Genomic DNA, 27,005 nt, shown 5'->3' with positions numbered 1-27,005 from the left:
ACTGCAGCTGTGTCTGTGGTGGGTCATGGACCCTGCTGATACAGGCACAGGTCAGGACCCACAGCCTATCTTCCTGGCCTGATCTCAGACTGTGGACTTGTTTGGAGAACACTGGGCTGTCTGACTCTGGTTAGTGTAACCAGACTAGATCCTAACTCTGGCTTGGAAACTCTAGTTGGTTTGATCTCAGATGTGCCTCATTGCCCATGAACTTACATGGTGATCTGGCCTCCTCCTGTAGCCAAACCATCCCTGATCTGCTCTTCTCACCTTGCTTATGTACTGTGGGACAGGCCCCAGACCTGTCAGCTTGGTTAACACACTTGTCCCTGTCTCAATATTCTGTTTGGGAGCAGCTATCCCATGCTCTGTCCTGGCAGACATTTACTACTGTAGGTATTCTTTTCTGATGCCTTTGAGCAGTGCCAGCCCCACAGGATCTTTTATCTCTGCCATTGCCTTTCTTCCATATTCTTATTGATGGGAGGAATTGAAATGAAAATTGAATTTTAATTGAAATCAATTAAGAAAATTAAAAGCCATATGATTTTGTTGGAGGATGTTGTAAGTTGTTCTTGTGCTTTCTTAAAAATCAAGAACTCCAAAGATTTATTTATTCAAAGATGTTGCACGAATGGCAGGTTTGGCCCCTATTTTGTCACATGTAGTAGAGGTAGAGTAGAATGCTGACTAGACACTAGTGGGCTTTTTAGGCAGCAAAGGCTCAATGATAGCCTTTGGCTCCTTTGCTTCTCCTGGGCATGAATCTGATAGAGAGAATTCTTCAGGAAAAGGGAGAATAACTGGTCCAGTTAATGGTTTGGTTAAGTCTGGTTTGTCTACTTGACTCTTTTCTCCAACAAGACTGGGCTTAGATCCTGCAGCCTCAGGTGGAACTAGCTTTCCATCTTTATGTTTATTCTGACTTTCTGGTAGGGAGTGGAAAGAGATGTCCTCAGTTGAAGGAGGTAGCATTTTAACCGAGCCTGTTGTTTTTTCTAGGTATGGGGAGAATGGATTGGTTTCTGACGGGGGAGATTGTTGATGAGTCTGGCTGGAGTCTCCAGATGCCTGGTTAGCTTGCTTTTCAGTGGCAGGATCCTATATAACAGAGAATAATAATTACCTATATTGAAGCTATTCCAAATTCTTTCATGCCCAACATGGGCAAGGTCACACTTTACACAAAGCATCTGCTGCAATTCCAGTCTGCAAAAACCAGCTGCAGAACAGAAGCTCAAAGGATAGACATTGATCTGCTTCTCATGACAAGTGGAGATGGGTTCATGAAACTTGGGGAACTGCACAGTTATTGCTCTTTGCATTCCATTTGTTATTTACAGTGTCTTTGTAAAGCTTTCTGAGCAGTCTGTATGATTGACTCTCTACTTATTCTATTGCCTTTTTATTCACCTAGCGAGAGTCCGTTTCACAACAAGAGAAATTTCTTCCTGATTTGGCCTTATCACTTTCTTGAAACTCATATCTTTGTGAAAAAGAAAACATAAGAGGGGCTGGGCTTTCAAGAGTTCAATTCTTGTTTTCTAAAGGAGTATTACTCTTGCAGTATTAAGACTAGATAAAGAATTACCTGCCGAGTGTAGATTTCACAGGATATTGAGACAAACTGTCGATGTTCCTCACGACTGTTTACTACAGAGCCTTTACAGAAGCCTATTTGCTGGAAGAAGAAAATGCAAGCATTTTTCACATTGTAGCACTAATACTTAGCTCTTATCTTGTAAAATAAGTGATTATGAAAGGCTGGATAGTTATAGCTTCTACATGTATTTGTTGGGATAAGCAGCTTGGGCCAACTTTTATTTCAGGATTGGCAAGCTTACAAAGGCAGGCAGCATTCTGAAAAAGGCTTTACGTTAGCAAAAGAGGGTTAGGTAACATGACAGTAAAAGTGAGCTAGCAATTTAAGGCCCAATTACACACACACACACACACACACACACAGAGTATCATCAGGGTTGGAAGAGACCTCACAGATCATCAAGTCCAACCCTCTACCACAGAGCTCAAGGCTAGACCATGGCACCAAGCGCCACGTCCAACCTTGCCTTGAAGTGCCCCAGGGATGGCGACTCCACCACCTCCCCAGGCAGCCCATTCCAGTGTCCAATGACAACAGCACACTTAAGTTCTGCTGCAGCAGAATATCCCTATGCAGTCAAGTTGCATAATAGAACATATATTTTCTTCAGGCAAAATCAATTTCATACCATACTTGTGAAAGAAACTATGAAAAAATGTTTCTAATAGTTGTGGTTTTACTGGGCTGTAGGTTACAAGGCTTGGATCTAAGTTAAGATGGGACTTGGAATGTTATCTCTTGTCAGTATGCCATTTATTTGATACATTTTAATTTAGTTCATTTTTTTTCTTAGCAGACTTGATTGAGTATGAACATATTTCTCTATGCATTGATTGTGATTGTCTGTGCCTGTTTATTTGCAAGAAACTCTTAGGAATGATTCTGGGGTTTAAGGCAATGGCAACCCCATCTTTTTCTGGTTTTTTTTTTCTGCTTTCTTTGCTCTTGGACTTCTTAGGTGAAAATTCAGACCTTTTACTGAAATATTTTCTCTATTCAAAAGCAGCTGCACGTTTGCAAGACAGTACAGCAATACAACCCATAACAAAATGCTTAGGGGCTTTGACTCTTGTCCACAAAGAATCAAAGGCATAAGCTAAGGATTCACTGAGGAATCATAGTTTCTGAAAAATAGGTGTTTATACAAGGAAGATAACTTACAGCTTGTTCTGGTGGAAGTGGCTGGCACTTGGAAATGTCAACAGTCTTGTCACTTTTGGAGCAGGATGTCTCCTGAATTAAAAACTCTGGAAAATATGCAGGACCAACAACCCACTGTTAAAGAGAGACCAGTGACAATTAGACCTTATGCATTTGTCAGGAAGAAGAAAAAATCCTGCAGACCTTGAAAGAGATGTAAAACTCCTGCTAAGTGTGAAAGGAGCAGGTTATAGTTGCATCATTACTGTTACTTGCATTAAAATGGAAGGGGTTTTTTTGGCCAGTGCAGCTTTATTGTCTGGTTACAAATCTTAGTAACTCATGGATTTGTTATAGCTGAAATACGTTGGAGGTTTGTAATATGTTTGCATCCACATAGAGCTGCACACCCAAAGACCCTCATCAGGGCCTTCTCCATCATTTCTGGCTGCTTTAACAAACAAGATCACTTTTCCAATTTCTGAAGTGCAAATATCTCACAACTGGAAAATGGTAGCAGTGAAATAAGGTGCTGTAGCAACATCTAACAGCTTGAGGCAGAGTGAAAACTACCTTGTTATCTGTAGATAGTGAATTTTAGAAAGACCAGTTATTAACAGACAGGATTTAGTGAATGATCATTAACTCTCTGTTAGTCTAAAATTAGTTTTAAACTCATTTGGTGAATCACAGGTATGTGTTGGAAAGGATGACTGTGCTTTATTAAATACTTTCTATTAGGGAATCACTAATTCGTGGTGGTGGTAGAAGAAACCTCACACTGAGGCTTTCTTAAATTTTGGAACATAAATGTGTCTTGAATTTTGCATAAAGCCCTTCTTCTTGCAATAAATAGAGTCAGAGTCTTGGGTCAATGCAGATCCTAATTTCCCAGAAGTATTCTCTGTACTATACAGACACAAATTTTAAACAATCTGCAAGATACAACAAATCCTACAAAGTGTAACAGGTGGATCCAGACTTCTTGAGGGCTAAAGCAAGTTAGGTGAGCCTTGGCTTACCTGCATTGAAGCTCTTGTGACATTGAGGACAGAGAAATAATGAGTTTGTTCACTCTCTTCATTGAACTTGGCAAGGCTTTGAATAGCAGCATCCAAATATTTGGGGTCATTTGGATTGTCATCAACTGGGCAGTCAGGACATATTTTCTGGATATATCTGGGTGGAACTATTTATTCAAACAAAACAATGTTGTTAGAGGAAGCAGAACTATATGACCATGCTGATAGTGTAGGTCACTCTAAATGCATAGGTACCATTAATCCTACCCTCTTGTCCTCCAATCCCCTGGAATAACAAGATGTGGTTTGCTTTGCTCAACAATTTTGGATCTTTATGAATTGTGCAGAACCATCAAAGTGTTGTAGTGGAGGCAGATACAAAGTGCACAGACCTGGTCATGAATAGACAGGGTGATGGCCTTAATAGCTCTGGAAGATAGCTGTTGTCTTAACAATGGTAAGAGAGAATTCCTGCAGAGGTGGGGATTGACAGACTTTGCATTGCAGGGGTCTGGTGCACACTTCTCATTGTGATTTGGAGAGACACGAATCACCCCTCCTTCATTCTCCCTTTCCCCCCAAAAAAACAAACCCAAAAGTGTAAAAGAACTGCAACTTCCAGGGTCCAGGTGTTACCACAGAAGACACTGTTGGAATGTGCACTTACCATCAAGAACCTAGACTATTCCTGTGAAATCCATTGCTGGATCCAAGGAGTGATGATAGCTTCTTTTCATTCTCTCTCCCTCTCCTTTCTCTTCCCATTTTCCCCCTGCTCCTGTCCAACCAAGCACCTTTACCAAAAGTTTTCCTTAGCTCTAACAAACCAAATCATCAGCTGTTTGGTGTCAGTTCCTTTGTATTTATTCCAAGGGAGTTTAGGAATCTTAGCATGACCTCCCCTGCTGCCCAGGGCTGGCTCAGGATACTGGGTCATGACAAGGGTAAAGGCCCATATAAAGGCTCTGCTGGGTTTCTCAGAGATAGAAACAGTTATTGCTGCAGTGCTTTGACCATACTGGCCTTATGATCACTGACCTGAGGAAATTAGGGCAGCTGAAAACTAATGCAGGTGCTGTAGGGCCATAGTGACAATTAAAGTAATGCTGTGTGGCAGAGATTTTCAAGTTGTCTTTTAAAGAGACTGTGTTAAATAAAGACATACCTGGTTGTAAAGTGCAATCATAATTATTCAGATGAGCAATATTTCTTGCCTGGTTAATGTAGATAATTGCTTTGCATTGGCCATAAACCTAAAACAACATAAACATTTAGAAACAATTAATAGTGCACCTTTTGCATGGTCAGAGGGCTGAATCTCCTCCCCTTTGAGGACAGGCTGAGAGAGTTGGGGCTGTTCAGCTTAGAGAAGATAAGGCTCCAGGGAGACCTTATAGTGGCCTTCCAATACCTGAAGGAGCCTAGAAGAAAGTTCAGGGAGGACTTTGTACAAGGGCTTGTAGTGATAGAATGAGGGGCAATGGCTTTAAGCTGAAAGAGGGTAGATTTAGCCTGGATATCAAAAAGAAATTCTTTACAGTGAGGATGCCCAGAATAATTGTGGTTTGTTTTTTTTTTTCCCCATGTGAAGCTTCTTTCTCATCATTCTACATTTTATAAGTTGTTGGTTTTGTTTTTTTCAGAATCTTTTTGGTCACCTGTATCACAGTCTTAGATCACTTTCTGTCTTTGCAGCTTATCATCATCATAGAATCAACCAGGTTGGAAGAGACCTCCAAGATAATCCAGTCCAACCTAGCACCCAGCCCTATCCAGTCAACTAGATCATGGCACTGAATGCCTCATCCATTCTTCCCTTGAACACCTCCAGGGACAGTGACTCCACCACCTCCCTGGGCAGCCAATTCCAATGCCAATCACTCTCTCTGGCAAGAACTTCCTCCTAACATCCAGCCTAGACCTCCCCCAGCACAGTTTGAGACTGTATCCTCTTGTTCTATTGCTGGTTGCATGGCAGAAGAGATCAACCCCACCTGGCTACAACCTCCCTTCAGGTAGCTGTTGACAGCAATGAGGTCACCCCTGAGCCTCCTCTTCTCCAGGCTGCACACCCTCAGCTCCCTCAGCCTCTCCTCACAGGGCTGTGTTCCAGGCCCCTCACCAGCTTTGTTGCCCTTCTCTGGACACATTCCAGTGCCTCAGCATCTCTCTTGAATTGAGGAGCCCAGAACTGGACACAGGACTCAAGGTGTGGCCTGACCAGTGTTGAGTACAGGGGAAGAATAACCTCCCTTGTCCTACTGGCTACGCTATTCCTTATACAGGCCAGGATGCCATTTGCTCTCTTGGCTACCTGGGCACACTGCTGGCTCATCTTCAACTACTATCTACCAGCACCCCCAGGTCCCTTTCTTCCTGGCTGCTCTCAGCCACTCTGTCCCCAGCCTGTAGTGCTGCTTGGGGTTGTTGTGGCCAAAGTGCAGAACCCTGCACTTGGCCTTGCTAAATCTCATCCCATTGGCCTCTGCCCATCCATCCAGCCTGCCTAGGTCCCTCTGCAGGGCTCTCCTACCTTCCAACAGATCAACACCTGCTCCTAGCTTGGTGTCAGAGAGATAGATCTTGCTGATCTTACTTTTTTCTCCTCTTTCAGTGCAACTTTTGCAAAGCTGTCAGAATAAAAGTGGAATTAAACTAACCCCAAAATTGCATGTTATATAAAATGGAGATTCTTTTTATTCCCTACTTGACAGACTGTCTTTAAAATAAACTCTTACAGGGTTGCTATAAAAAGTAAACCATTTATTCTAAGTAGTGTCCTAGCATATCTATTTAGCTATGTCTGCTTAATAGCTTTGGTAGGAAAAAAAAATCTTTCAATTTTTCATTTTTAATATAAATCTTACCAGTCTATAAACTGATTAGAAAGTACAGAGAAAAAATGTGGAACTTAAAAGATGGGGTTTGAGTTCTTCTAAACTCTGCTGCCTACTAAATATGCACATGTAGGGATTTTGCTGTCATCAGTACTACCTAACACATCGTACTTGAGATTACATTAAAAAAGAATCTCCTTACTTGAGATTAAATTAGAAAAGAGCATCCTTACAATTGAATGAGGCACTCTGGTGTTACAGTTCTTCCACAGCTTTCTGCTGAGCACATGGCATTCGGTATCTACTACATCCAAGGTGAGATAGAAGACGGAACCAGTGATCTCCTGAAAACAAATAAAAGAGGATCGTATCCCGGTTTTGTGTAGAACAATGTGGGGACACATAAAAGGAAGAGATAGAGAAACCACAAAAAAACACATGTGGTGTATACACTGATACCCTGAAAACTGAACATTCTGTGGGACAAATTCTCAGCAGTCACAAATCAGGTGAGGCTCAGGTGCTCTTCAAACAGGATCGGTCACATATCTAGCCAACTTTAACTGATGCCTTTTCGAGTCAGTCTTAGCCTTTTGATTCTACTACCAACTAGAATCCAAGAATAAGGACTAAACCAGGTGATGTTTTCGTCATCAACTGTGTTTTATGGTTAGATTTGAAAGCTAGAGGGGGTTTTGCCTTCAGTAAGAATAAGACAATAAATACCACAACTGATAAAAACATTCTAACTCCTATGGAGACAGACTGAGGGAGTTTGGGTTCTTCAATCTGGAGAAGAGAAAGCTCTGAGATGACCTTATTGTGGCCTGCCAGTATCTTAGGGAGGCCTACAAGAAAGCTGATGAGGGACTTTTTAGGATGTTGGGTAGTGATAGGTCTGGGGAGAATGAAGCAGAACTAGAATTGAGTAGATTCAGATTGAATATTAGGAAAGAGTTCTTCATCATGAAGGTGATGATACATTAGAACAGGTTGCCCAGGGAGGTAGTGGAGGCCCCATCCCTGGAGGTTTTTAAGGCTAGGCTGGATGGGGCTCTGACCAAGCTGATCTAGTGTGAGGTGCTTCTGCTCATGGCGGGGGGGGAGGAACTGGATGGTCTTTGAGGTCCCTTCCAACTCTGACAATTCTGTGATTCTGTGAATGTTCCAAGTAGGCATTAGAAACACAAATATCTTCTCTCTTGGAGTAGAGTCTTTTTCAAGTATAGATGCTTTACACTTGCCATAAAGAGGCAATGACTGCATTCATGCAAACAAATGTTCTCTCATACCAAAATGTGCTGTGAGACACCTCACATATCCACACGGATTTCTTTGACACCCTTAAAGCTTCAGGCCAGTGCTTGAGTTCTGAGCCTGTGCTTTAGTCCAGATACCTTTATTCAGTTCAGTGTAGTGCAGATGCATGTAGCAGTTAGGGCTCAACTTCTGGGCAAACATCTTTCCATGTGAAGGTGATAGGGAAAGGCTACAAGTATAGCTCTGTATATACAGTAGTACATCATTTACAAGTACAGGTCTATATATATAGTAGTACATCATTTTGTAGAGAGCAATGAGATGCTGCATGGTGAAGTTCCTGGTTCTCCTTCCACTGTAGATATGAGTAAGCACCTTTTCAGGATATTTATCAGGGATGTAGCATAGTAGGATCATGTTTTACTTTCTGTATTGGAAAGCTGGAAAGAGGGCAACTGTACTTTGTGCATCCTGAATAATTTAGACATGAGTGTTAGCTACATGTTTAGTCTTTGCTGAAAAGGGAGGGGAAAAAAACCCAAACTGAATTCATTAATTTCTACCTAATTTCACTCATTTGTGGAAAAAAAAACACTTTATGTGGCAAGACTCTGAGAGAAATCTGGGGCCAGTATCTGTACAATTTTGTCTTCAGTTTTGATTTCTGTCTACCAGCAACTAAAGATCATTCAATAGGGCATCTAAAAGCTAGAGTAGTGCTGTCTTTGTTTTATACTGCTTAGGAAAACACTAAGAGGTATCTGTTCTTGAGTTCTGAGGAGACTGAGTGACACACACTGTTCTGGTCACACAGTATAGAGAGATCTCTGGAGACTCTGGTGGTGATTTTATGTGAGCTCTACTATATATACTTGCAGATGTAAAACTAGACCCTTTAAATATAAAAGAGAAAAATAAATAGAGGATAAATATAAGATTATTTTGTTGGCTTTGTCTGTAAGTCATGTGCAATTATCATGCTTTATACCATTTAAAAATATTATCATATCCCACTTTTTCTTCCCAAAGTATTCTAAGAACTAATCTGGTAATGCCTCACACTGAGCTTTCAAGGTTTGCCTAGGCTAACCCTGAGCTTTAATTATAAGGCCTGTTTTAAAGGTTGTGAAAAGATCAAAAGCTGCTTTGACAAAGAGTGAAGCAGCACTGTGTACAGTGGTGTGACAACATCCCCACACCTGGCTGCATACTTCCTTCTGGGGAAGAAAGTGATTGTAAGTCTCTGTTTACTCACAAGGTACCTAGTACCATGATGATATCTCTCTTTATTATGAGAGCTAATATAGATTAAATCAGTAAGTAGGAAGTAAGACTGGACAAAGAGTAATTGCCATTTGTTGAAAAGTTAGTGCAGCACTGGGTACAAGCTTATAACTTTAAAAGCATCCACTGCAGGAAAAAAAAACCATTGCTAAGACTGTCCTGCATGAGCAAGTGATAGCCAAGAAAAAATGTGCATCTTTAAGGAGTCTCAAAGTTGAGATTGGCGACTTGAGCTTTCGAGTCAGTTCTTCAGGTATTCTGGAAGCAAAGGCATGCTCATATCTCATTAAAGAAATGTTCTTATAATCAAATGTATTTGATGCTAGATGGGGTTATTCAGCTGAATCATGAAGACTGATTGTAAAGCTTGGTATCTTGGAAATTCTAAATGCAACCACGGTGGACCAGACTCTATTTCCTGTTGCCTGTAGCTCTCTTGTATAATATCAGCTCTAATACGCAGATGAGGTTATTATAAAATCTACACATCTTTTTGTCTACCTGCTTCTGTATGTATCATCCTCCACTGGGGAAAAGGTAATTTGGGGTTTATTCAGAGCTCAGCAGATCTCTGAAGGTTTCATCATCCTTATTTTAATTTTCATTAAAAGACCATTATGCAAAGCCTTTCTGATATCTGCTTAGGACTGAATAAGAACTTCTGTCTTTTCTGCATTGCCAAAAAGATCCCTTCCTCAGCACTGCTGATCTAGGATTGTTGCTACAATGCATACTGGGGAGCTTGGGGAGCCAGAAGAGATGTGGTGGCAATGCAGCATCACCTTTGTGAGAGGGTGAACCTGGTGCGAGGGAAAGAGATTAAATATTTTGGCATGTTTTGTAATTTTGTTTAAGTGCCTGTCAGTGAAATTAATCATGAGCATCTTGTATGAAAGAAAGGCTCTGTCCTACTTACATATAAGTTAATAGCAGATGGCTCATTAGTTTCAATTAGAGCAAAACTGAACCATAGGTTGCTTAAGGGCAGGTTTGAATTTGAAGTAACATTGAAAGTGTTTTTATCCTGAGTATTGGGTTAAAAAAAAAAAAAAAGGATGCTGACTGATTAAAAAAATGGCAAAAAATTATTTCTTTGGGTTTTCTTTTTGAGGGGAATAGAAGGTTGCAGGAGGCTGCTACTGCACATAAACATTGCTGACATAGCTGACGTGGTCCCAGCAGCAGCAGAAATGTGACAAAGGGATTAGATTGTCTAGTTTGCTGTTACAGTGTCTTGGAATACCTTATTTACAGGAGAAACATATTAGATACAAAAAGTTAAGAGTAAAAGTAAATTAACCCCCTAAATTAATAAAAGCAAAGTGTGTCATAAGTCAGGAAGTTAAGCATTTAGCGAATTAAGTGACAGACCAAGTCACCAACAAAGACCAAACTTCTCCTGTGCTGATATATACTTGGCACAGGTGAAGGGAGAAGCAGAAAAATTAATGATTTACAGCATGCTGCACTCTGGGGTGGCCATAGGGATGCTCTACTTATTGTTAGTAGAAAATAGCCCCAGGGTAGGAGGCTTGGTACCTACTCTATGACTGATGATATAGGATCTTGGCCAGCTCAGAGACATCTCCCATAGAAAAAATTCTCAGGAGACCTGGTTCAGTTGTTTGGTGGTTCTGTTGTGTGAAGAAAGCCACATAGAGAACATAGTGCAAAGCCCAGCAAAGTGCATCTTTGGCTGCAAGACCTCAGACTGCTCTAGGACACAATGTGTTTGATGGAACTGCGTCCTTGTGAGAGCAGCAGGAAGTAGTGTCATGTCTTTGCCAGGACAGATCTTCAAACAGCTGGCAATGAGACTGATTTTCTTTAAAGATTCAAAGGTAAGCTTTTTGGGTAGGATTATGGGAATGTTAGGAGCGTGCTTCCACAGTGCCTTATGTATTGTGGGCCTCAAGCACTCATTTCAGGTTGTCCCTGGCTAGTGCTAGCAGAGTCAGCTATTGTAACATGAAATAGTAATAAATTAAGCACACACGGAGAAATAAGATACTTGAGGATATGAGAGTTCTATTCCGTAGGTTTGTTCAGTGTAATTTGTGCACTTGAACTGGTTTCAGATTTCTTCTGGAGAATGAGTCATCATTTAGAGGTCTGTGAAGGAATTCCCTGGTCCCAAGCTGGATGTATTTACACCTGTTAGTGCTTACATCTTTTGTGAGAAATGCACGATAACTTAATAGCCTTTGCACTCCAACTGCTCAAGGCAGTGGGAGGAAGGTGTAAAATGAAATTAAATCAGAGTAGTGGTGTTTCATACCAAATTTGAACTGATGCCTGGAGCTATTCCAGGGGCAGGCAGCAGAGAATCGTGACTGAGATTTGCTCTCTAATTGCCCACAGCGGTGATGGAACTGTTTCTAGTCATCTGTGTGTGAAGTTGACATGGCCTCTGGAGTCCTGTGAATGTAACTTTACATTTGCCTTTTGAAATATTTCTTAGTTCACAGAGATATTGCTAAGGCATAGTGATAGACACAGGGCTCTTTGTGGGAGAAACAGCTACAGAACAAGCAGGTAGCTTACCTGAGAGTGTTCTCGGGCACTGAAAATTCGGTAGAGGCTGAGTATGTAGCCCTCTTCTCGGTCAGCATTGATCTTCCGAAGAGCTAGATCTGCAGCCTCCTCTACTGAAATGTCATCACAAGGTGGGGAGAGCAATGCTGGTGGTGAGCTTCTGCTAGGAGAGGCACCACAGGATGAAAGCACCTGTATGCCAAAGAGCACTGAAACAAGTGAAAACATTCTGCTTAGAGACCAGCAGAATCAGAAAAGTGAAAGTAGATCAGAAAGGTAAATCAGTAAGGAGGCACTGACCAGTGAGAAATAACAGGTTTCAGTAGTGGACCCCTGTCTCTTTATACTGTGTCCACTCTTCATTAGATAGTGCCCATCACCTTTCAATCTACAGCTGCAACAGCAAACACTAAGTCAATGATTATAAGGTCTTACAAATGTGTTGCTCTCTCTGAGATCAAAGAGCACTTTCTCCCGGCTTCACATCTCCAGCTTAACCTGGCTGGGCAGGTCATATAACTTTAGCTTCATTACAAGGAACAAGAATAGACACAAAGCTGTTTTATTAGGTAACCAGAATTGCTTAAACTCACATACTGGTCAGGTTTGACTGCAGCTGTGTTCTGTCACTGATCCTATTCTTCTTCCATATAAGACAGTGGCAAAGATCTCAGGGGCCACAGGTTGACTAGTTTTTCTACCTGTTAAATGCAAATTGTATACAAACATACTGACTCTGTTACATGTAGTCAGTGTGGTTGGAGTAGAAAGCTCAGTTTGGATTCATTCTTTGAGTGTTTTTACTCAGCTGGATACCTAACTCTTAGCTCAGGCTAAGCCAGCAAAATGCAGTCCATGAGCAGACAGGAAGCTTCTGGATAAGTGGCCTCCTCAAGGTGTTAAGTTGGTGCTACATCCATTTGGCAGCCAGTCACTAGTGGCATTTCCCAAGGATCAGTCCTGGGCCCAGCCCTGTTCACTATCTTTATTGATGATCTGAACAAGGAGATGGAGCCCAGCATCAGTGAGTTTGCAGATGACACCAAGCTAGGAGCAGGTGTCGATCTATTGGAGGGTAGGAGAGCCCTGCAGAGGGACCTAGACGTGGTTGGGTGGGCAGAGGCCAATGGGATGAGATTCAGCAAGGCTAAGTGCAGGGTTCTACACTTTGGCCACAGCAACCCCAAGCACTGCTACAGGCTGGGGACAGAGTGGCTGAGAGCAGCCAGGAAGAAAGGGACCTGGGGGTGCTGGTAGATAGTAGCTGAAGATGAGGCAGCAGTGTGCCCAGGTGGCCAAGAGAGCCAATGGCATCCTGGCCTGTGGCTAGCAGGACAAGGGAGGTTATTCTTCCCCTGTACTCAACACTGGTCAGGCCACACCTTGAGTACTGTGTCCAGTTCTTGGCTCCTCAATTCAAGAGAGATGTTGAGGTACTGGAATGTGTCCAGAGAAGGGTGACAAAGCTGGTGAGAGGCCTGGAGCACAGCCCTGTGAGGAGAGGCTGAGGGAGCTGAGGGTGTGCAGCCTGCAGAAGAGGAGGCTCAGGACAGACTTCATTGCTGTCTACAACTACCTGAAGGGAGGCTGTAGCCAGGTGGGGTTGGTCTCTTCTCCCAGGCAACCAGCAACAGAACAAGGGGACACAGTCTCAAGTTGTGCTGGGGGAGGTCTAGGCTGGATGTTAGGAGGAAGTTCTTGCCAGAGAGAGTGATTGGCATTGGAATTGGCTGCCCAGGGAGGTGGTGCAGTGCCGCAATGAAGAGACGGGGAGCAGCTTGATGCCAGCTAAGTTCCATTTATTGCACTTTCAGAACTTGGCTATATACTTTTAACATACAAGCTAAAGATCATGCCAAATCCTAAGTGGTCATCAAGGCAGACCTCAGTACAGACATCAAGACAGACTTTGTACCTTAGCAACTAGATAAGCAAGAATTAACAAAACCTGCAAGTTCATGCTTTACATTGTTTCATCTGTTGCAACATCCTCTAAGGTCATTTCGACCCTCTATTTTACTTAACTCAGTACTTTTCCACTTATACATTCTGAACCCATGGCTTATGTTCCAGTGTGTCAAGATCAAGCAGCTGTACAATGCTAAAAGTCCTACCATTCCCAACAGTGGAGTGGCCATCCCTGGAGGTGTTCAAGAAAAGCCTGGCTGAGGCACTTAGTGCCATGGTCTAGTTGACTGGACAGCGCTGGGTGCTAGGTTAGACTGGATGATCTTGGAGGTCTGTTCCAACCTGGCTGATTCTGTGATTCTAAGTACTCTGAGATAGCATGATAACAAGACAATGTAAAGAAGTAATTATTTTGGTTTAAGACATTCCATTGTGTTTATTTGGGACTTATAATTGACTGTAATTGAATATAGTGGCATAAATGGGAATAAGTTTTATTTTCATCCTGAAAGACTTTAGTTCTGTTGGTAGAATAGTGCAAAATATGATGCTGTAAGAGAACAGAGGACATAGTAAGTGAACCAAGGCTATCAAAGTGGTCTCATGCTGTCAAAGGCTCTATTTCAGGATTTATTTCCTCTCAATGTCTTGACTTCAGCCCATTTGTCTTTTGCTTCCCAAAGATCTTAATTTCATGAGACCTACCGTGTAATTGACCCCCTGCTCTGACCTCTGGATATTTCTTCATGTTTCATCCTATCTTCCCCCAACTTCTGACTTTGCTTTTACTGCCATATTGTACAAAGTACTGCGTGAGCTTTCCATCGTTACATGTTGCTTCTGATGGCAAAGAGCGAGCCTTGTTTCCTTCAATCTCCTCAGAGTTGAACTTTTTTGCTGCACCTGGTTTCAGCCCCTGCTGGCAGTGCCTAGCTTTTTATATTCCTGTGGGTTTAGAAGCAGGTAGAGTTGCATATGAGCTCCACTGCTAATTGTAACACGCTGCTGCATTTTTATTGCCTGAGAACAAACTTAGCAATGATGTAAGAACCATCTGAAGTTATATGCTGAGAGGGGAGGGAAGAGAAAGGTGGCCTGTAAGAAAGTTACAGATCTGGGGTTGTTTGCACTTGCCTCACTGCCAAAGTTCTGAAAGGGAGAATCTGGTAGAAAGAGCTCTAAGGAAAAGAGACCACCTAACGTAAGCTGGAGGGCAAACTGCCCTGCATTTGATTTCTTATTGCCAGTGCCTTCCTCCTTGCTCTTTCCACCTCTTGCTCTTTCTTTTTTGACTGTGAATTATTCTTTTTGTACTTCCAATCAATGAAAACTTACATCCAGCTGTTTTTTTTTTGCCAGTTCACATCACCTTGCGTAGCTCTTCCAGATTTAGGCAACAGATTTCTCTGTCAGCTGCAGCTACTTCTCCTGTAATTGGCTCTTGGCTGGACAATTTAGGACCTTCATTTTCTCTTGTTCAGTGTTATTGTCTCCTTTATATTGTGTGGCCAGAATTGGCTCAAGGAAACCAGTCTCTCCTGCTTAATCTTTAGCTCATTGGTTTCTCTAACCACTTCCACAATCTACCCCAGTTTAAGCTGTAGGAAGCCACAGGAGAATTGTTGGCCTGTGGCTATAGGCTGAGGAACAAAGGAAATTGGTTCAGCAATGTCACCATTTTAATTATTTTAGCACTACTCAGTGCTCTGCTTTTTGTTCATTTTCAGAAACAATAAATAATATAATCCTGGAATGACTGGAAACTGACTCTAGGGGAAGCCATTCATTGACTTAGCTGTTTCTCTCATAGTGTCACAGAGCACAGGCTAAGCTGTGCAGGTTTATTTGTACCTTTGACTTATCCTCTCACTGTGGAATTTAGAGGTTGATTTGCCAACTGAGAGACTGACTGCACTGTGGCCACTATTGATTCTCAAGTGTTTTGCTGAGTATGGATTAAAAAGGGTCACAGAAAATTCTGCCTGAAGAAAGTTTAGTTTGAAATGACAGGGGTGTGTATTGTGGCCAACCTGTCAGGAAGCAGAGGGGAATAGCTGCACAAATAGCTGTTATCCTAAAGATCTGGAGAAGTGACAACCACCATTACTTGGGGAGGATCCCAGTGACAGTCATCATTTTCTGCTAAGGGGCAGTTCTGCAGTATTTCACCTTGAAGGAGACCAGAAGCTGGGTAACCATTTCCCTAGCCCTCATTTTCTGTCCTGGGAGCCTCTGTGATCACAGCTATCTGCTGGATGACACTGAATACCTTTAGGTTTGAGGACTGCCCTGTATTGAGTGAGGAAGGAAATGTGCAAGTGAAGGACATAATTGTCTCTATTTAATACTAGTGTAAAATTCGAGGGTGTTACAATTTTATATATTGTCATGTTTTTTCCACTGGTGGTATAAAGAAGCTCAGCTCTTTAGCCCAGCAATGCTCAAAGTGTGCACTTCTGGGAGGCAGAAGAACCTAAGGGAATGCCCATCGAAAGCTGAGTGTGGTTATCTGTGCAGCCAGAAACATCAGCAGCACTGGGGCTGGAAGTGTTCTAACAACAGTTTGGTTGGTGGTAACCTCAGATAGCAGGACAGAAGGGGCACATGGTTGCTAGACTGAGCCCTCTGAAGTGTTGCCAGTTGCTTTGCAATCTCAGAGTGAGGCATAAAGTATGGACTGTATCCTGGAGAGAAGGAATACAAGGGATTAATGTTGAGGAATACTGCTGTAGCCGTAGTACAGGAAGAGTGGAAGCAGCAATGCAGACTTGCTCACCTTGTTCCTTGTGCCTGGGGATGCTTCTCCTGCAGCTAAAGGTTAATAATTCATTTTCCTTATGCTTACACTGCATATCCTTTTTGTGGAGATGGGTGCCAGTTAGTAGTGCCTGTGTTGCTACCTCTTATAATGGGGAATTGCTATATCCCTGACTCTATTCTTTATGCTCTTCTTCTTGTTGGAAAGGAAAAAGATTCTCTGTTGAAGTAGCTAAACTCAAAATGTGGACGCAGCTGGGAAATCTGAGCATGTCCAGCCAAAGCAGCACTTAAAGCACATATGCTTTGGCAAAACAGGGTTGGAAAAAGCTGAAAAACCTTGTCAGCCTGTGGTGCAGACCTGACAAAACTATCCATGTGGCATTGCAGGGATGGAGGGTTTTGTCTTCCATGTATTGCCATTTCACAGCACTCATTGCCCAGGGCATCTCTTACAAAATACCGACTCTGTTACTAAGGCCCTGGTACATGAATACAGGGCCACGCTGAGGGAAGACAAAGTGACTCCTTCAAAGCAGTCAGGGAAAACTTCTCCTGAAGAGAGCAAAACCTGTCCTTAAGAAGAAAGGTGTTAAGGAGAAAGATAAGGTGCAGCAACTAATTGGAATGCACAGAGCAATTCTGCTTTTTTCCCTCTCCTGTGTTAGGAAACAATGGAGCAGCAATGCCAAGGTGTAGGAGAACATCTGCGAAGTGTAGGGGCTGCAGATGTTCAGCTACATAGCCTTGCTTTGTGTGGTTGGAAAAAGCAACAAGAAAATGCAGCAGTTCCAGAGTTCAGAGATCCCCATGGGCAGAGATCACTTTTATAAATACACTTTTTCTGGCATCAGAGAATTTTCTACTCCTGGAGGACACTGTCTCTTCTATAACTTAGTGCCCACTTGGTGATGAAAGAGACAATTTGTACTGTTTAGTTAAGGCAATTCCTAGCTTCAAAAATACAAAAAGCTAGGAAAACAGAGTTGTCCCAAGTGAGTTAAAACCTCAGCTTCCTGTGTCTGAAGTTATGAAATCCTGTGCTGTGTCTGATGGAGTGAGATGGGAGGATCACCTACCTTACCACTTTCAGAAGTGTCTGCAGCTTAGCACTAGCGCTTTTTGACGGAATGGCTGCAAGCAGAATGTATTGGAGCCAGTGCTTTGCAGAGGAGCAAAAACTTGCTGAGCAATGACTGGCAGTAGCTGGTGCAATTGCCTACAACACACTTCTGCAAGAACTCAGCATATTCCTGAAATGTGAGAGCCACGGCCTTGGCAGGAAGAGCTTGTCAGCAGTGTGTTACCAGCACATCAGAGCGGGGCTTGTACAGCCTCGTCCCATTTCCCTTTTCCTTTCCCCTCTGCACACCTACTTGAAGCACTGCTGCAGGTGCCTGTGGTTTTTTCCTTTCTCTTTGATATATAGAGCAGAACCTTTCTATACAGCAATCTGTTGCACTGTCACCAAGAACCTATGTTAGTTGTGTTGCTTGCTGGATACTGGAAGGTTGTAACGAGGAGAACAGGCTAGGTTCTTTGAAATTCAGAAACTACATGTGTTCTGCAGCTTTTGCTGCCTGCATGATAATTACCTTGTAGCAAGTGCTGTTCCTGGTTAAAGATTCATGACTATCTCTGAGACTACTCCCTCAGGCCTGCAGAATTCAAGTCTGGCTGGCAGTAAAGATCTTTCTGGCCTCTGTCCCTTATTAGTTCTCTACCTAGAATAGACACTACCGTGTCAGAAATTCAGGGAAGATTTGACTCTTAGGACAATGGTAAATTACCATCAGTGTCTGGAGCCTATTATATGAGACACATGCTTGTAGTGTATTTTTATTCCCTTGAATTGATATTCCCTCATCTGCACACAGGGGGTACAGTACTGTGTGACCATATTGCACCTGAGGAAAGACAGAGAATCCACAGAATGTTAGGGGCTGGAAGGGACCTCGGAAGAGCATCTTGTCCAAACTCCCTGCCAGAGCAGGACCACCTTTTTTTTTTTTGTTGTTTTTACAGTCCAGTTTTCATTTTCATTATTTTTTGGCCCTACTTCTCCCCCAGTTCCCTTCTTTCCTTTCCATCTCCTATTTCCCTCCATCTTCCTCCTTTTTTTCCCACCGCTTTCCTTTCCATCTCTTTCCTTTCCTCTCCATCTTCCTCTTTCCCCAATCTTCCTCCTTTCCTCTCCATCTCCTTCCTTTTCCTCATCTTTCTCTTTCCATTTCCATTCTTTTCCTCTCCATCTCACTCTTTTCAGCACCATCACTCCTTTTTCACCACAGCTGCCCCTTTCCCACCCCACATTGCATCTGCCCCTTTTTTCCCCCAAACCCAGAGCACCTGGGTTCTACTGGAGTCTCCTCCCACTGCAAGTGTGACCACTTTGCCCTCCCTGCCCACTCCCATTTAATCTGTCCCAGGACAGACAGAAGCCCCAAGCTGTGCCCAACTGGGCAGAGGAATCTTCTTCCTGTCATTACTGGTGAGTCCCTATGGTGCACACTGGGTGAATGGGAAGGGGATAAAGGCTGGGGGGCCTGGTGGCCTCCCGGTTAGGTAGGATAGAGAGTTGCTGGTCACTCTCCTTTTGTTCTTGAGGTCCAGACAGAGGTCTCTATTCAGCCAGGCCAGAACATGTCTTTGTCTGGAAGGAGTGATGCTTTCAGCCTGTGCAGCAATGGAAGTGTCCTCATTCCTTGTTCTTTTCATAGACATGTGGATGCTTTTATGCCATGTCCAAAAGTACTGATGTGTTTCTGGTGGATTTTAAAAGTAGATGCATGCTAGGAAATACTACAGGTGGGAGGGAAAAATAGATTTTTCTCTGACACTTCCTCAGTGTTATTGGTGCGTGATCAAAAGAAAGGACTGACCTGATTTTCTGCAGTGCTCAGCACCCACACATCCCAGTGAAGCTGAGGAGAAGTGCAGGAGCTTACTGTTTTTGAAACCAAGCCCAGGCTGTGATTCATAATGCTGTGAAGGAGATACTTGACAACTAAATGAAAATATACACAGATAAAAGGCACCAAAGCATTTCTGTTGAACATTTTATTGTGAAGTGACCTTTCGGGTGGTGTTTCTATCAGAAAGATACAACTGTTGTATAGCTCTTACAACAGTTTCATTGAAACAATACTTTCTGTGTTCTGAATAGAGCATCTCTGTATGTAGAGAAAACAACAGCTACATGTTGTAAGAACCTATATTTTGAAGCAGGCCTTTGCTAGATCCTAGCTATGGCTCTGCTCTCTGGAGAGTAAAATTAATTTGGGCTCAAACATTCTCACCTATTTGAACTTGATGCTGTGGTCTGTGCATTGCTGCTGCACCCTGATCTTTCTGTTAGCTGTATTGCCATGTCTGCAACACAACCTATATCTTGAAATGACGAATCTTCCCAGGGCATGGAGGAGGAGGAGGCACAAAGCCAACTGGGCGAGGTACTTTGTCATGCTGAGCAACCTCTGCAACTGCTCTCCGTGCTACAGATTTTGCTGAAAGCATGGAAGCAGAAAATTCTGAAGAGAAGGATTCAGATGCAAGAGGGTTATTGTGGGAAAGCCTGAGATTATGGTTTATGAAGCCTTGCACAACTCCAGGCACCAATCCTGCTGGTGTATATTGACCTGGTGGAGAGTAGGTAACTCCAGGCTGAGGAAGAAAAATAGTTTGTGCTCAGTGACTTGGGGCTTAGGATACACAGGTCATTGATACCTTACTAGGTACCCTCCTCCTAACTAGCTATAGGCTTCCAACCCAGGTACAAAATGTTCCTGGCAGTCACAGAAGTTTATTGCATTTGAACACAAACACAGGAGCCCAGGAACATATTCAGTGCCAAATGCTCATGCCAAATTCTGTGATCTTTCAGGGCCACCTATGCAACTGATAAAATGTTCAAGACCAGTGATCTTATTCTTTCTTTCCTATACACCCTAGACAGCTAATTACTATTGTGTTACCAAGAGCTCTGGTCCATAGGAAGTGTTCAGCCACCACCTATCCCTTCTCAGACCTAATGGAGGCTAAAATACCTAGTGAGCACTCAAGTCCAATGCTTATAGATTTCCCTCCTATTGCTGTAGCAGTACAGATCAGACTTCCTGAATTCAGTGCAATTTAAGGGCTACTAGCAAAAAACCCAGCTGATTTAATCTACCAAAAAAGGCTCATTTACGTTTTACATCTGTCTGCCCCATCCCCCCAGCTGAGCACAATTTGGTTCCCTTTGCCCTGCCAGATGGCTAGGAGGACAAACTGTGTGAAGCTTGGATGGCAGAGGTGATAGTTCTTGGCACAGAAATCCATAGGATACCATGAGCTATTTTACCTTGGGGTTTGGGATACAAAGTTAAACTCATCATAGCTAGCTAAGACAGTGGGAGAGGTAAACTCAAGGTGATTGCTTCTAACAGTACTAACAGACCAAAATACTCTGGAAAGGAAGGGAGTGTCTGGAGTTGGTACCTGATGTCCATAGAGCTGGCAGTTGACTTGGAGTTCCTTTGAGGGTGTTATTACCTTTGTTGCTGTGCAGAAACCAAAATTCTGGCAAAGCAGAACACAGTCAAGAGAAAATAGTTTCAAAATAGAGGAAACTTGCATTACAATTTTAAATTTCATTATATTTAGAAATAGCTAGAGCTCATGTTTTATCTGAGGGGGAAAGTGCTTCCTTCTCAGTCTGTTGGACTCAAAGCCAAGCTGTTTTAATGTATAACCAGCAAATAAGTGAAACTACTGTGTTCTTCTAGAGTAAGATCCTTTGCATGTCTGGATATGAGGGAGGGGAAAAAATATATAGGAATCTAGGTAAAAGGTTCCCACCCACTGAAGCTCTGTAGGACTCAATTTCATGAAGAAGCAAGAAGAATTTTAGCATGATAAAGTGTGTACTGTATAATTTTCAGGAGCCTATGTATCAGGGCAAAGCACACTGACAGCACTTAAACTGTAGCAGGCAGTGCACAAACACACAACAAAAGGGCAGACTGGTTTACCTTGCGGTAAAGAACCTGATTTTCTCAGGTGCTCATGTTAAGAAGACTAACCAATATTATCTATCCTGTTGACTAAAAATATAGTGTGTTAAGGACACTTTGGTCCTCAAGCCTTTTTGAGATACATTCAGATGCATCAGGATTTAGTCCATATACCTCAGAGAGAAAAGCAAAGCCAGATTTAGCTTTGGGAATTATACACTGAAAACCATATCACGATGGCATACAGCTCTTGTGCTTTCACCCTTACGAGGGTGTATTCCTGCTCAAGCGTGAGTGCAGCCAAGCATGCAGCTGTGAGATCAGGACTGATGTGCTGGCATACTTACAGACTGGTCATCAGGCAGCAGTTGACAAGTCTCCACATTAGCCTCTTCTGTTGAGCAGTTTGTGGCAGCCACAGCAAACTCGACAAAAACAATATGTGCTGGGTGATGCTGATAAAACAGGAAAACTGTTTAACTGACTTTGCAGTGTGCAACTGCAGAGCTGCTTGGGAGAAGATAAAAGGCGAGTGTTGTGGCTTCTAGCTCTGCATCTCCTATTGAATTGAAAGGGATTCCTGTGGCTAAAATGACACACAATGCTTGGGAAATGAAGGGCAGTTCAGCAGGGCAAATTAGAGCAAAGGAAACCTGTTTGCAAACATAACTAGTTAGCACTGCACAATTACCACAGAAGAAGGATTCTGTTTACACAGAAGGCTAGACACAGTTCTAGCAATTACCTGTATTTTGGCTCTGCCAATCTCAAGGAGCTTGATGTAAGCACCACCATTTTTGCTGTTGTAATCATTGAGTGCTTCGGTAACAGCTGCCTGTACCTCAGTGTCATTCCAGGCTGCCAAAAGTGCACAGTCAGGGCAGTGCTGGCGAACATCTTCACCTGAGTCTGCAGGAGGAACCAAACAGATTACATTTCTATCAGATTTTAGGTTGTTTTGAAAAGCATTATAAACCTATTCAGTCACATAAACCAGTGTTTCACGGTCTGTTCCAAATTACAGTGGAAAGAATTTTTGCAGTACAGGCTACAGATGGCACTGTTTCACATGACTTTTGCAATCCAAGCCTTTCGGCAAGCAGAAGTGCTGTGGACTTCAACAGTACACTTTGAATGTTCTTACTTGGGTTTTAATCAAGTCTCTTTCTGGCAAACTATCCATGATACCAATTAAAAGATGTTTCAGCTCATGCAAGGAATGATGGAAAAGTGAAGATGAAAAATGAATTGCATTTGCGTGAATGTGTTGGTTCCTTCACGCACCAGTACTGGAAGTAGTACAGAGGATGTCTTGTGTAGAGCAAAGAGAGCTCACACAGAGGATGCAGAACAGAGATTCTGCTTTTCCGTGACAATATTAAAAACACTGGTTTAATGAATAGGCAACATCTGACAAAAGGGCTCTGAAGATCAACAAGCTCAAGTAAACTCAGACCGACAAGCAATCGAATTCTTGAGTGGAAAGCCTCAATACCAGCAATCTCTAGGTCAAATCTGGAACTTGCTTCTAGGTTGTCTTATGATATCTTAACTGTCATAGTAAAGAGCAGCAAAGGGGCAAGGCTGCATTTGTAGGGGAATAAAATCAGAGAAGGAGGAAAATTACTCATCGCCTGGGTTTAGAAAATCCTTTAACTATCATCCTTTATGCCATACCTATAGACAGTGATTTGAACCAGAAAAGCTTGTGAGCTACAATCACTGCTGTAATAATACTCCAGCTTCCAGATTAAAACCTAAACAACAAAGTCTTTACCTGCATTTGAGTGGCATTTACTAGCAACTACAGATAACTGTCCATTCGTGTTCTGCAGTTTGACATCACAGTCACCCTCCACTGCCTAGAGAAAGACAAAAATCAAAGGGTTACATCATTCAGATAAATAGGAATTTCTGGAAAGGGCAACTATTATTAAAATCAACAGAACAGATCCTGGCTGAATGTTCCTGGCAAAATTAGCCTGATTGCAAAGGCGCTGCTAGGCGTGTCCTGTTGTCTGTGGTTTTGTGAAAAACAGACCAGAGCTGCAAAATTTGGATCCAGATCTGGATTTAAAGCGTCAGAAGTGCCAGGGTAGCCAATTTATAGACATCTGGTTCAGGTTCCTCTCTCATAAAGAGCAAAGAATATGAATACTTATGTATTATGGCCTTCTGCAGAGCTGTTTGGTACCATTCACACTAATATCAACTGGTCAGTGGCCATGGCAACAGCAGAATGTGCTGCCTTGTGTGCAACGTGCAGGGGAGGAGGTGGCAAAGGCAAAGCTGGACTCGTTGGGAAAAGGGAACAGTTAGTGTTACCACCCCCAAAATGATAAATGTGATCTGAGCTCTGGTGAATACAGGGGTGGATCAAGATTTGGATTTAGTCATGAGCACTGTGAATTGGGCCCTATTCTAGGAGCAGCAGGCTTAAATTGTCAGCTGCTCACTCTGTTTTCTGCTTTGAAACCAGTGCTGCCTGCACTCGGACAACACTTCACTGCTTTGGTTAGGGAAAGCTTTTCACAGCTGGCTCACACTTGCTTAAGAACAAAATATTTGAGGCCAGTACATTCCAGCTAAGCATGACTTTGAAGGCAGAACCCTATCTGAAGGGAATAGCTCTTCTGCAGTCATGGCTAGGACTAGGTGGCTGAACTTGATGGAATGTCACTAGTTAACACCATACATGAAGCCAAAAGGTTGTGTTTGCACAGTTACATAGCCTGCCCTGTCCATAGTTTGCAATGAGACAGTGACATCTGGAATGACCATGGAAATCTGAATCTGGAGCCCCTCAACAAGACCCCATGGCATTCATGAACTGTATGTGGGATGTTATGCTGACAGCAATCTGTCCTCTGTAGGTAACAGGACATGAAACACACCCAAGAGTGAAATCATCCATGACACAAAGACAACTAAATCAACAAGGAGATTGCAAGTGGTGGGGTGGTTCTAGGCTGGCACAGCGATAGAAGATTTGCTTGAAAATCTAACTGATTGTAGCTTGGCAGCTAGCATCAACATACTGAACATGCACCTTTGGACTGAGCTAGTAATATTTTAGATACTCACATGGTCTGTGAAGCTCCTTACTGTGCAATTTTCAAGAGGTGTAGGGCTGAGAATGTGACATGTGGTCTCTAATAAGTCAAGTTCAAGAAATATGATCTCATTATTTGGCCCCTGGAAGAAAAAACAAACTCAGAACTGTAGTAACTACTTCATAAAATATCACTGGATTTCTTTAGAGCTGTACTGTGGACTCTGTTGCTGACTGGTACTCCAGGTATACACTCAAGTAACTGCATAGAATCAACCAGGTTGGAAGAGACCTCCAAGATCATCCAGTCCAACCTATCACACAGTCCTATCCAGTCAACCAGACCATGGCACTTAGTGCCTCATCTAGTCATTTTTTGAACACTTCCAGGGATGGCAACTGAAAGTACAATAAATGGAACTTAGCTGGCATCAAGCTGCTCCCCGTCTCTTCATCGCAGCACTCCACCACCTCCCTGGGCAGCCCATTCCAATGCCAATCACTCTCTCTGTGAAGAACGTTCTCCTAACCTCTAGCCTATACCTCCCCCAGCACAACATGAGACTGTGTCCCCTTGCTCAGTTGCTGGTTGCCTGGCAGAAGAGACTAACCCCCACCTGGCTACTACCTCCCTTCAGGTAGTTGTAGCCAGCAATGAGATCACTCCTGAGCCTCCTCTTCTCCAGGCTAAACAACCCCAAGTTCCTTCAGTCCTTAGCAATATCCTATATGTTTAAAATCTTCAACATTTACCAGTTTGAAGTTCAAGTGCTTCCTGTCACTAGTCATAGGCCAGCCACGCTTTCAAATGCAAGAGAAGAGACCAACCCATAGGACCTTACTCTTCAATTTTATACAAATCAGAGCTCATGTTTTTAGCTGGAGCAAGTCAGGACATTCACACTGATAATTTTTTTTTCTGGCTAAGGAACTGGCCCATGAGTTTTGGAAACTGCAGCCTGTATGTAGTGGTTCAGTTCTCTTAAGCTAACTTAATTTTAGTTTTTTGAGTAGCTTTAAAAGAAAATCAACAGCTGCCTTTGTTGCAAAAGCTTTGTGCTTCTGTAACCAGATACCAAATAAACAGCAGTGCACATTGGCCTGTCTCATTTAGTCCATCAGAACTACACTGAATTGCACCAGATCAGTTCCAGCCCCAATACTTACACCGTTTATGGGCTGCAGAATCTTTTATGGTTGTTCCTGAACCTTTGCAATAATAACATAAGACGTGTGAGTGGAAGGGCAGAAGATTCCAAGCTCTGAGGCTTGACTCAGGAGCAATTCCATTAAATGAATGAAGTTATTTTAGTGTAAAAGTATTAAATGTGAAGTTATTTTAGTGTAAAGGTATTAAATGTGAGCAAAGCAGTGTCACCAGTGTTTTTGTGTGGGTGACTGTGGGCATGCTTCTAATCTCATTAATGTCTGGTTTAGTCTCTTTTTTATGTCCTCTCTCTCATAATAAGTAGAAAACAGACATGGAATTTCATTCTTGTTAATATCTGGGACTGTTTTCAGTGTTTTGAGACAATCAAGGCTTCTGAATGGGTGCATACATTGTATTCATGACCATTTCTACAGCCTGCTAGATGCCTGCAATGATGACAATAGATCTTAGTGAAAATGGGACTGTAAGCTGCAGTTATGTCCATTCAGCTTCCTTGTCAGCTCAATGGGATATTAGGTAAAATTAATGCCTAACACAAAATCACTAATAGCATGGAATTTTGACAGGTATGTGTTTAGCCAATAAATAATTACCTGCCTCACGAAGATTATCCTAACAGTTTTCCTCCAGATTACCTCCTGGGCTCATGATTCAGCACTTTGGACGATCTGCCCTAGCAAACACACTGCATTGGTAATCGGAGCCCGTTCTAGCGTTGTACAAAAACATCTGAACATTTCTCTCTTCCTCTCTGTTCTGCTCTATGAGAGATACATTCCAGTGACCTGGATTCTCAATTGCTACCAGGTGGCATTGCCCCATTTAAATCAACAGAGCCCTCCTGCTTTAACCCATGTGAGGATACAGCCCTTGGCAGGGCTTGTTGGTCGCTCCCAACCGTCTCCAGGTTAACAAAATGCTCTGCCCTCAAGCTCCTCACTTACCTGGGGTAGCACACGGATATTCTCGATTCTGTTTAAGGTAAACATGTATCCATGATGACTGTTGCCATTAATATAATTCACAGCTGCTGCTGCTGCTGCTTCAGATTTTGGGTCATCACAGCCTAAGGGAGCAGGGGGAGCTGCTGGTACAGCTTTGTGAATCGGAAGCTGAAGAAGCAATATTAAAGCTAGCAGTGCCTTCATGGCACCTGAGGAAAGCTGATCGCTTTCAGAAATAAAGATATAAGAATACTGTCCAGGTGGTAGCTAGAGCTGAAGTCTCATTTATATAGTACATACCACAGACTTTGCATTGAGCGCATGTCTGACAATTGTCCCAATTCCAATAGGCATTGCAAACAACAAAAGAGATAAGTAAACGTTGGGACATCAAACCAGCTGATTAATATTGGCCAAAGTAAATTTTATCAGGTAGGATATTGCAAAGTCTGCTAAAGCAGCTAAAGAAGAAAGGGTCAGCAAATAACGTAGCAATTT

At 42.7% G+C, this 27,005-nt stretch overlaps 2 protein-coding genes across 2 annotated transcripts; both read right to left on the bottom strand.

Annotated features, from left to right (window-relative positions):
- Nucleotides 1–544: 544 nt before the first annotated feature.
- FETUB (fetuin B) lies at nucleotides 545–11,909 on the bottom strand. The gene is made up of 7 exons (XM_064165387.1): nucleotides 11,691–11,909; nucleotides 6,836–6,946; nucleotides 4,931–5,018; nucleotides 3,766–3,932; nucleotides 2,765–2,878; nucleotides 1,592–1,681; nucleotides 545–1,101 (listed from the first exon to the last, which is right to left on the bottom strand). The coding sequence occupies exons 1-7, from the start codon at nucleotides 11,907–11,909 to the stop codon at nucleotides 691–693; spliced, it is 1,200 nt and encodes a 399-aa protein (XP_064021457.1). The 3' UTR covers nucleotides 545–690.
- Nucleotides 11,910–19,391: 7,482 nt separating this feature from the next.
- AHSG (alpha 2-HS glycoprotein) lies at nucleotides 19,392–26,742 on the bottom strand. Its single transcript, XM_064164804.1, has 7 exons — nucleotides 26,508–26,742; nucleotides 24,425–24,535; nucleotides 23,118–23,202; nucleotides 22,086–22,249; nucleotides 21,688–21,795; nucleotides 20,826–20,906; nucleotides 19,392–20,009 (listed from the first exon to the last, which is right to left on the bottom strand). Exons 1-7 carry the CDS (start codon nucleotides 26,709–26,711, stop codon nucleotides 19,731–19,733), a joined length of 1,032 nt encoding a protein of 343 aa, XP_064020874.1. The 5' UTR covers nucleotides 26,712–26,742; the 3' UTR covers nucleotides 19,392–19,730.
- Nucleotides 26,743–27,005: the final 263 nt, after the last annotated feature.

The sequence above is a fragment of the Pogoniulus pusillus genome, chromosome 26 (assembly GCF_015220805.1).
Source record: "Pogoniulus pusillus isolate bPogPus1 chromosome 26, bPogPus1.pri, whole genome shotgun sequence".
NCBI classification, from domain to species: Eukaryota; Metazoa; Chordata; class Aves; order Piciformes; family Lybiidae; genus Pogoniulus; species Pogoniulus pusillus.
Note: the sequence above shows the minus strand (reverse complement) of the source record. Positions and strands in the feature narration are given on the sequence as shown.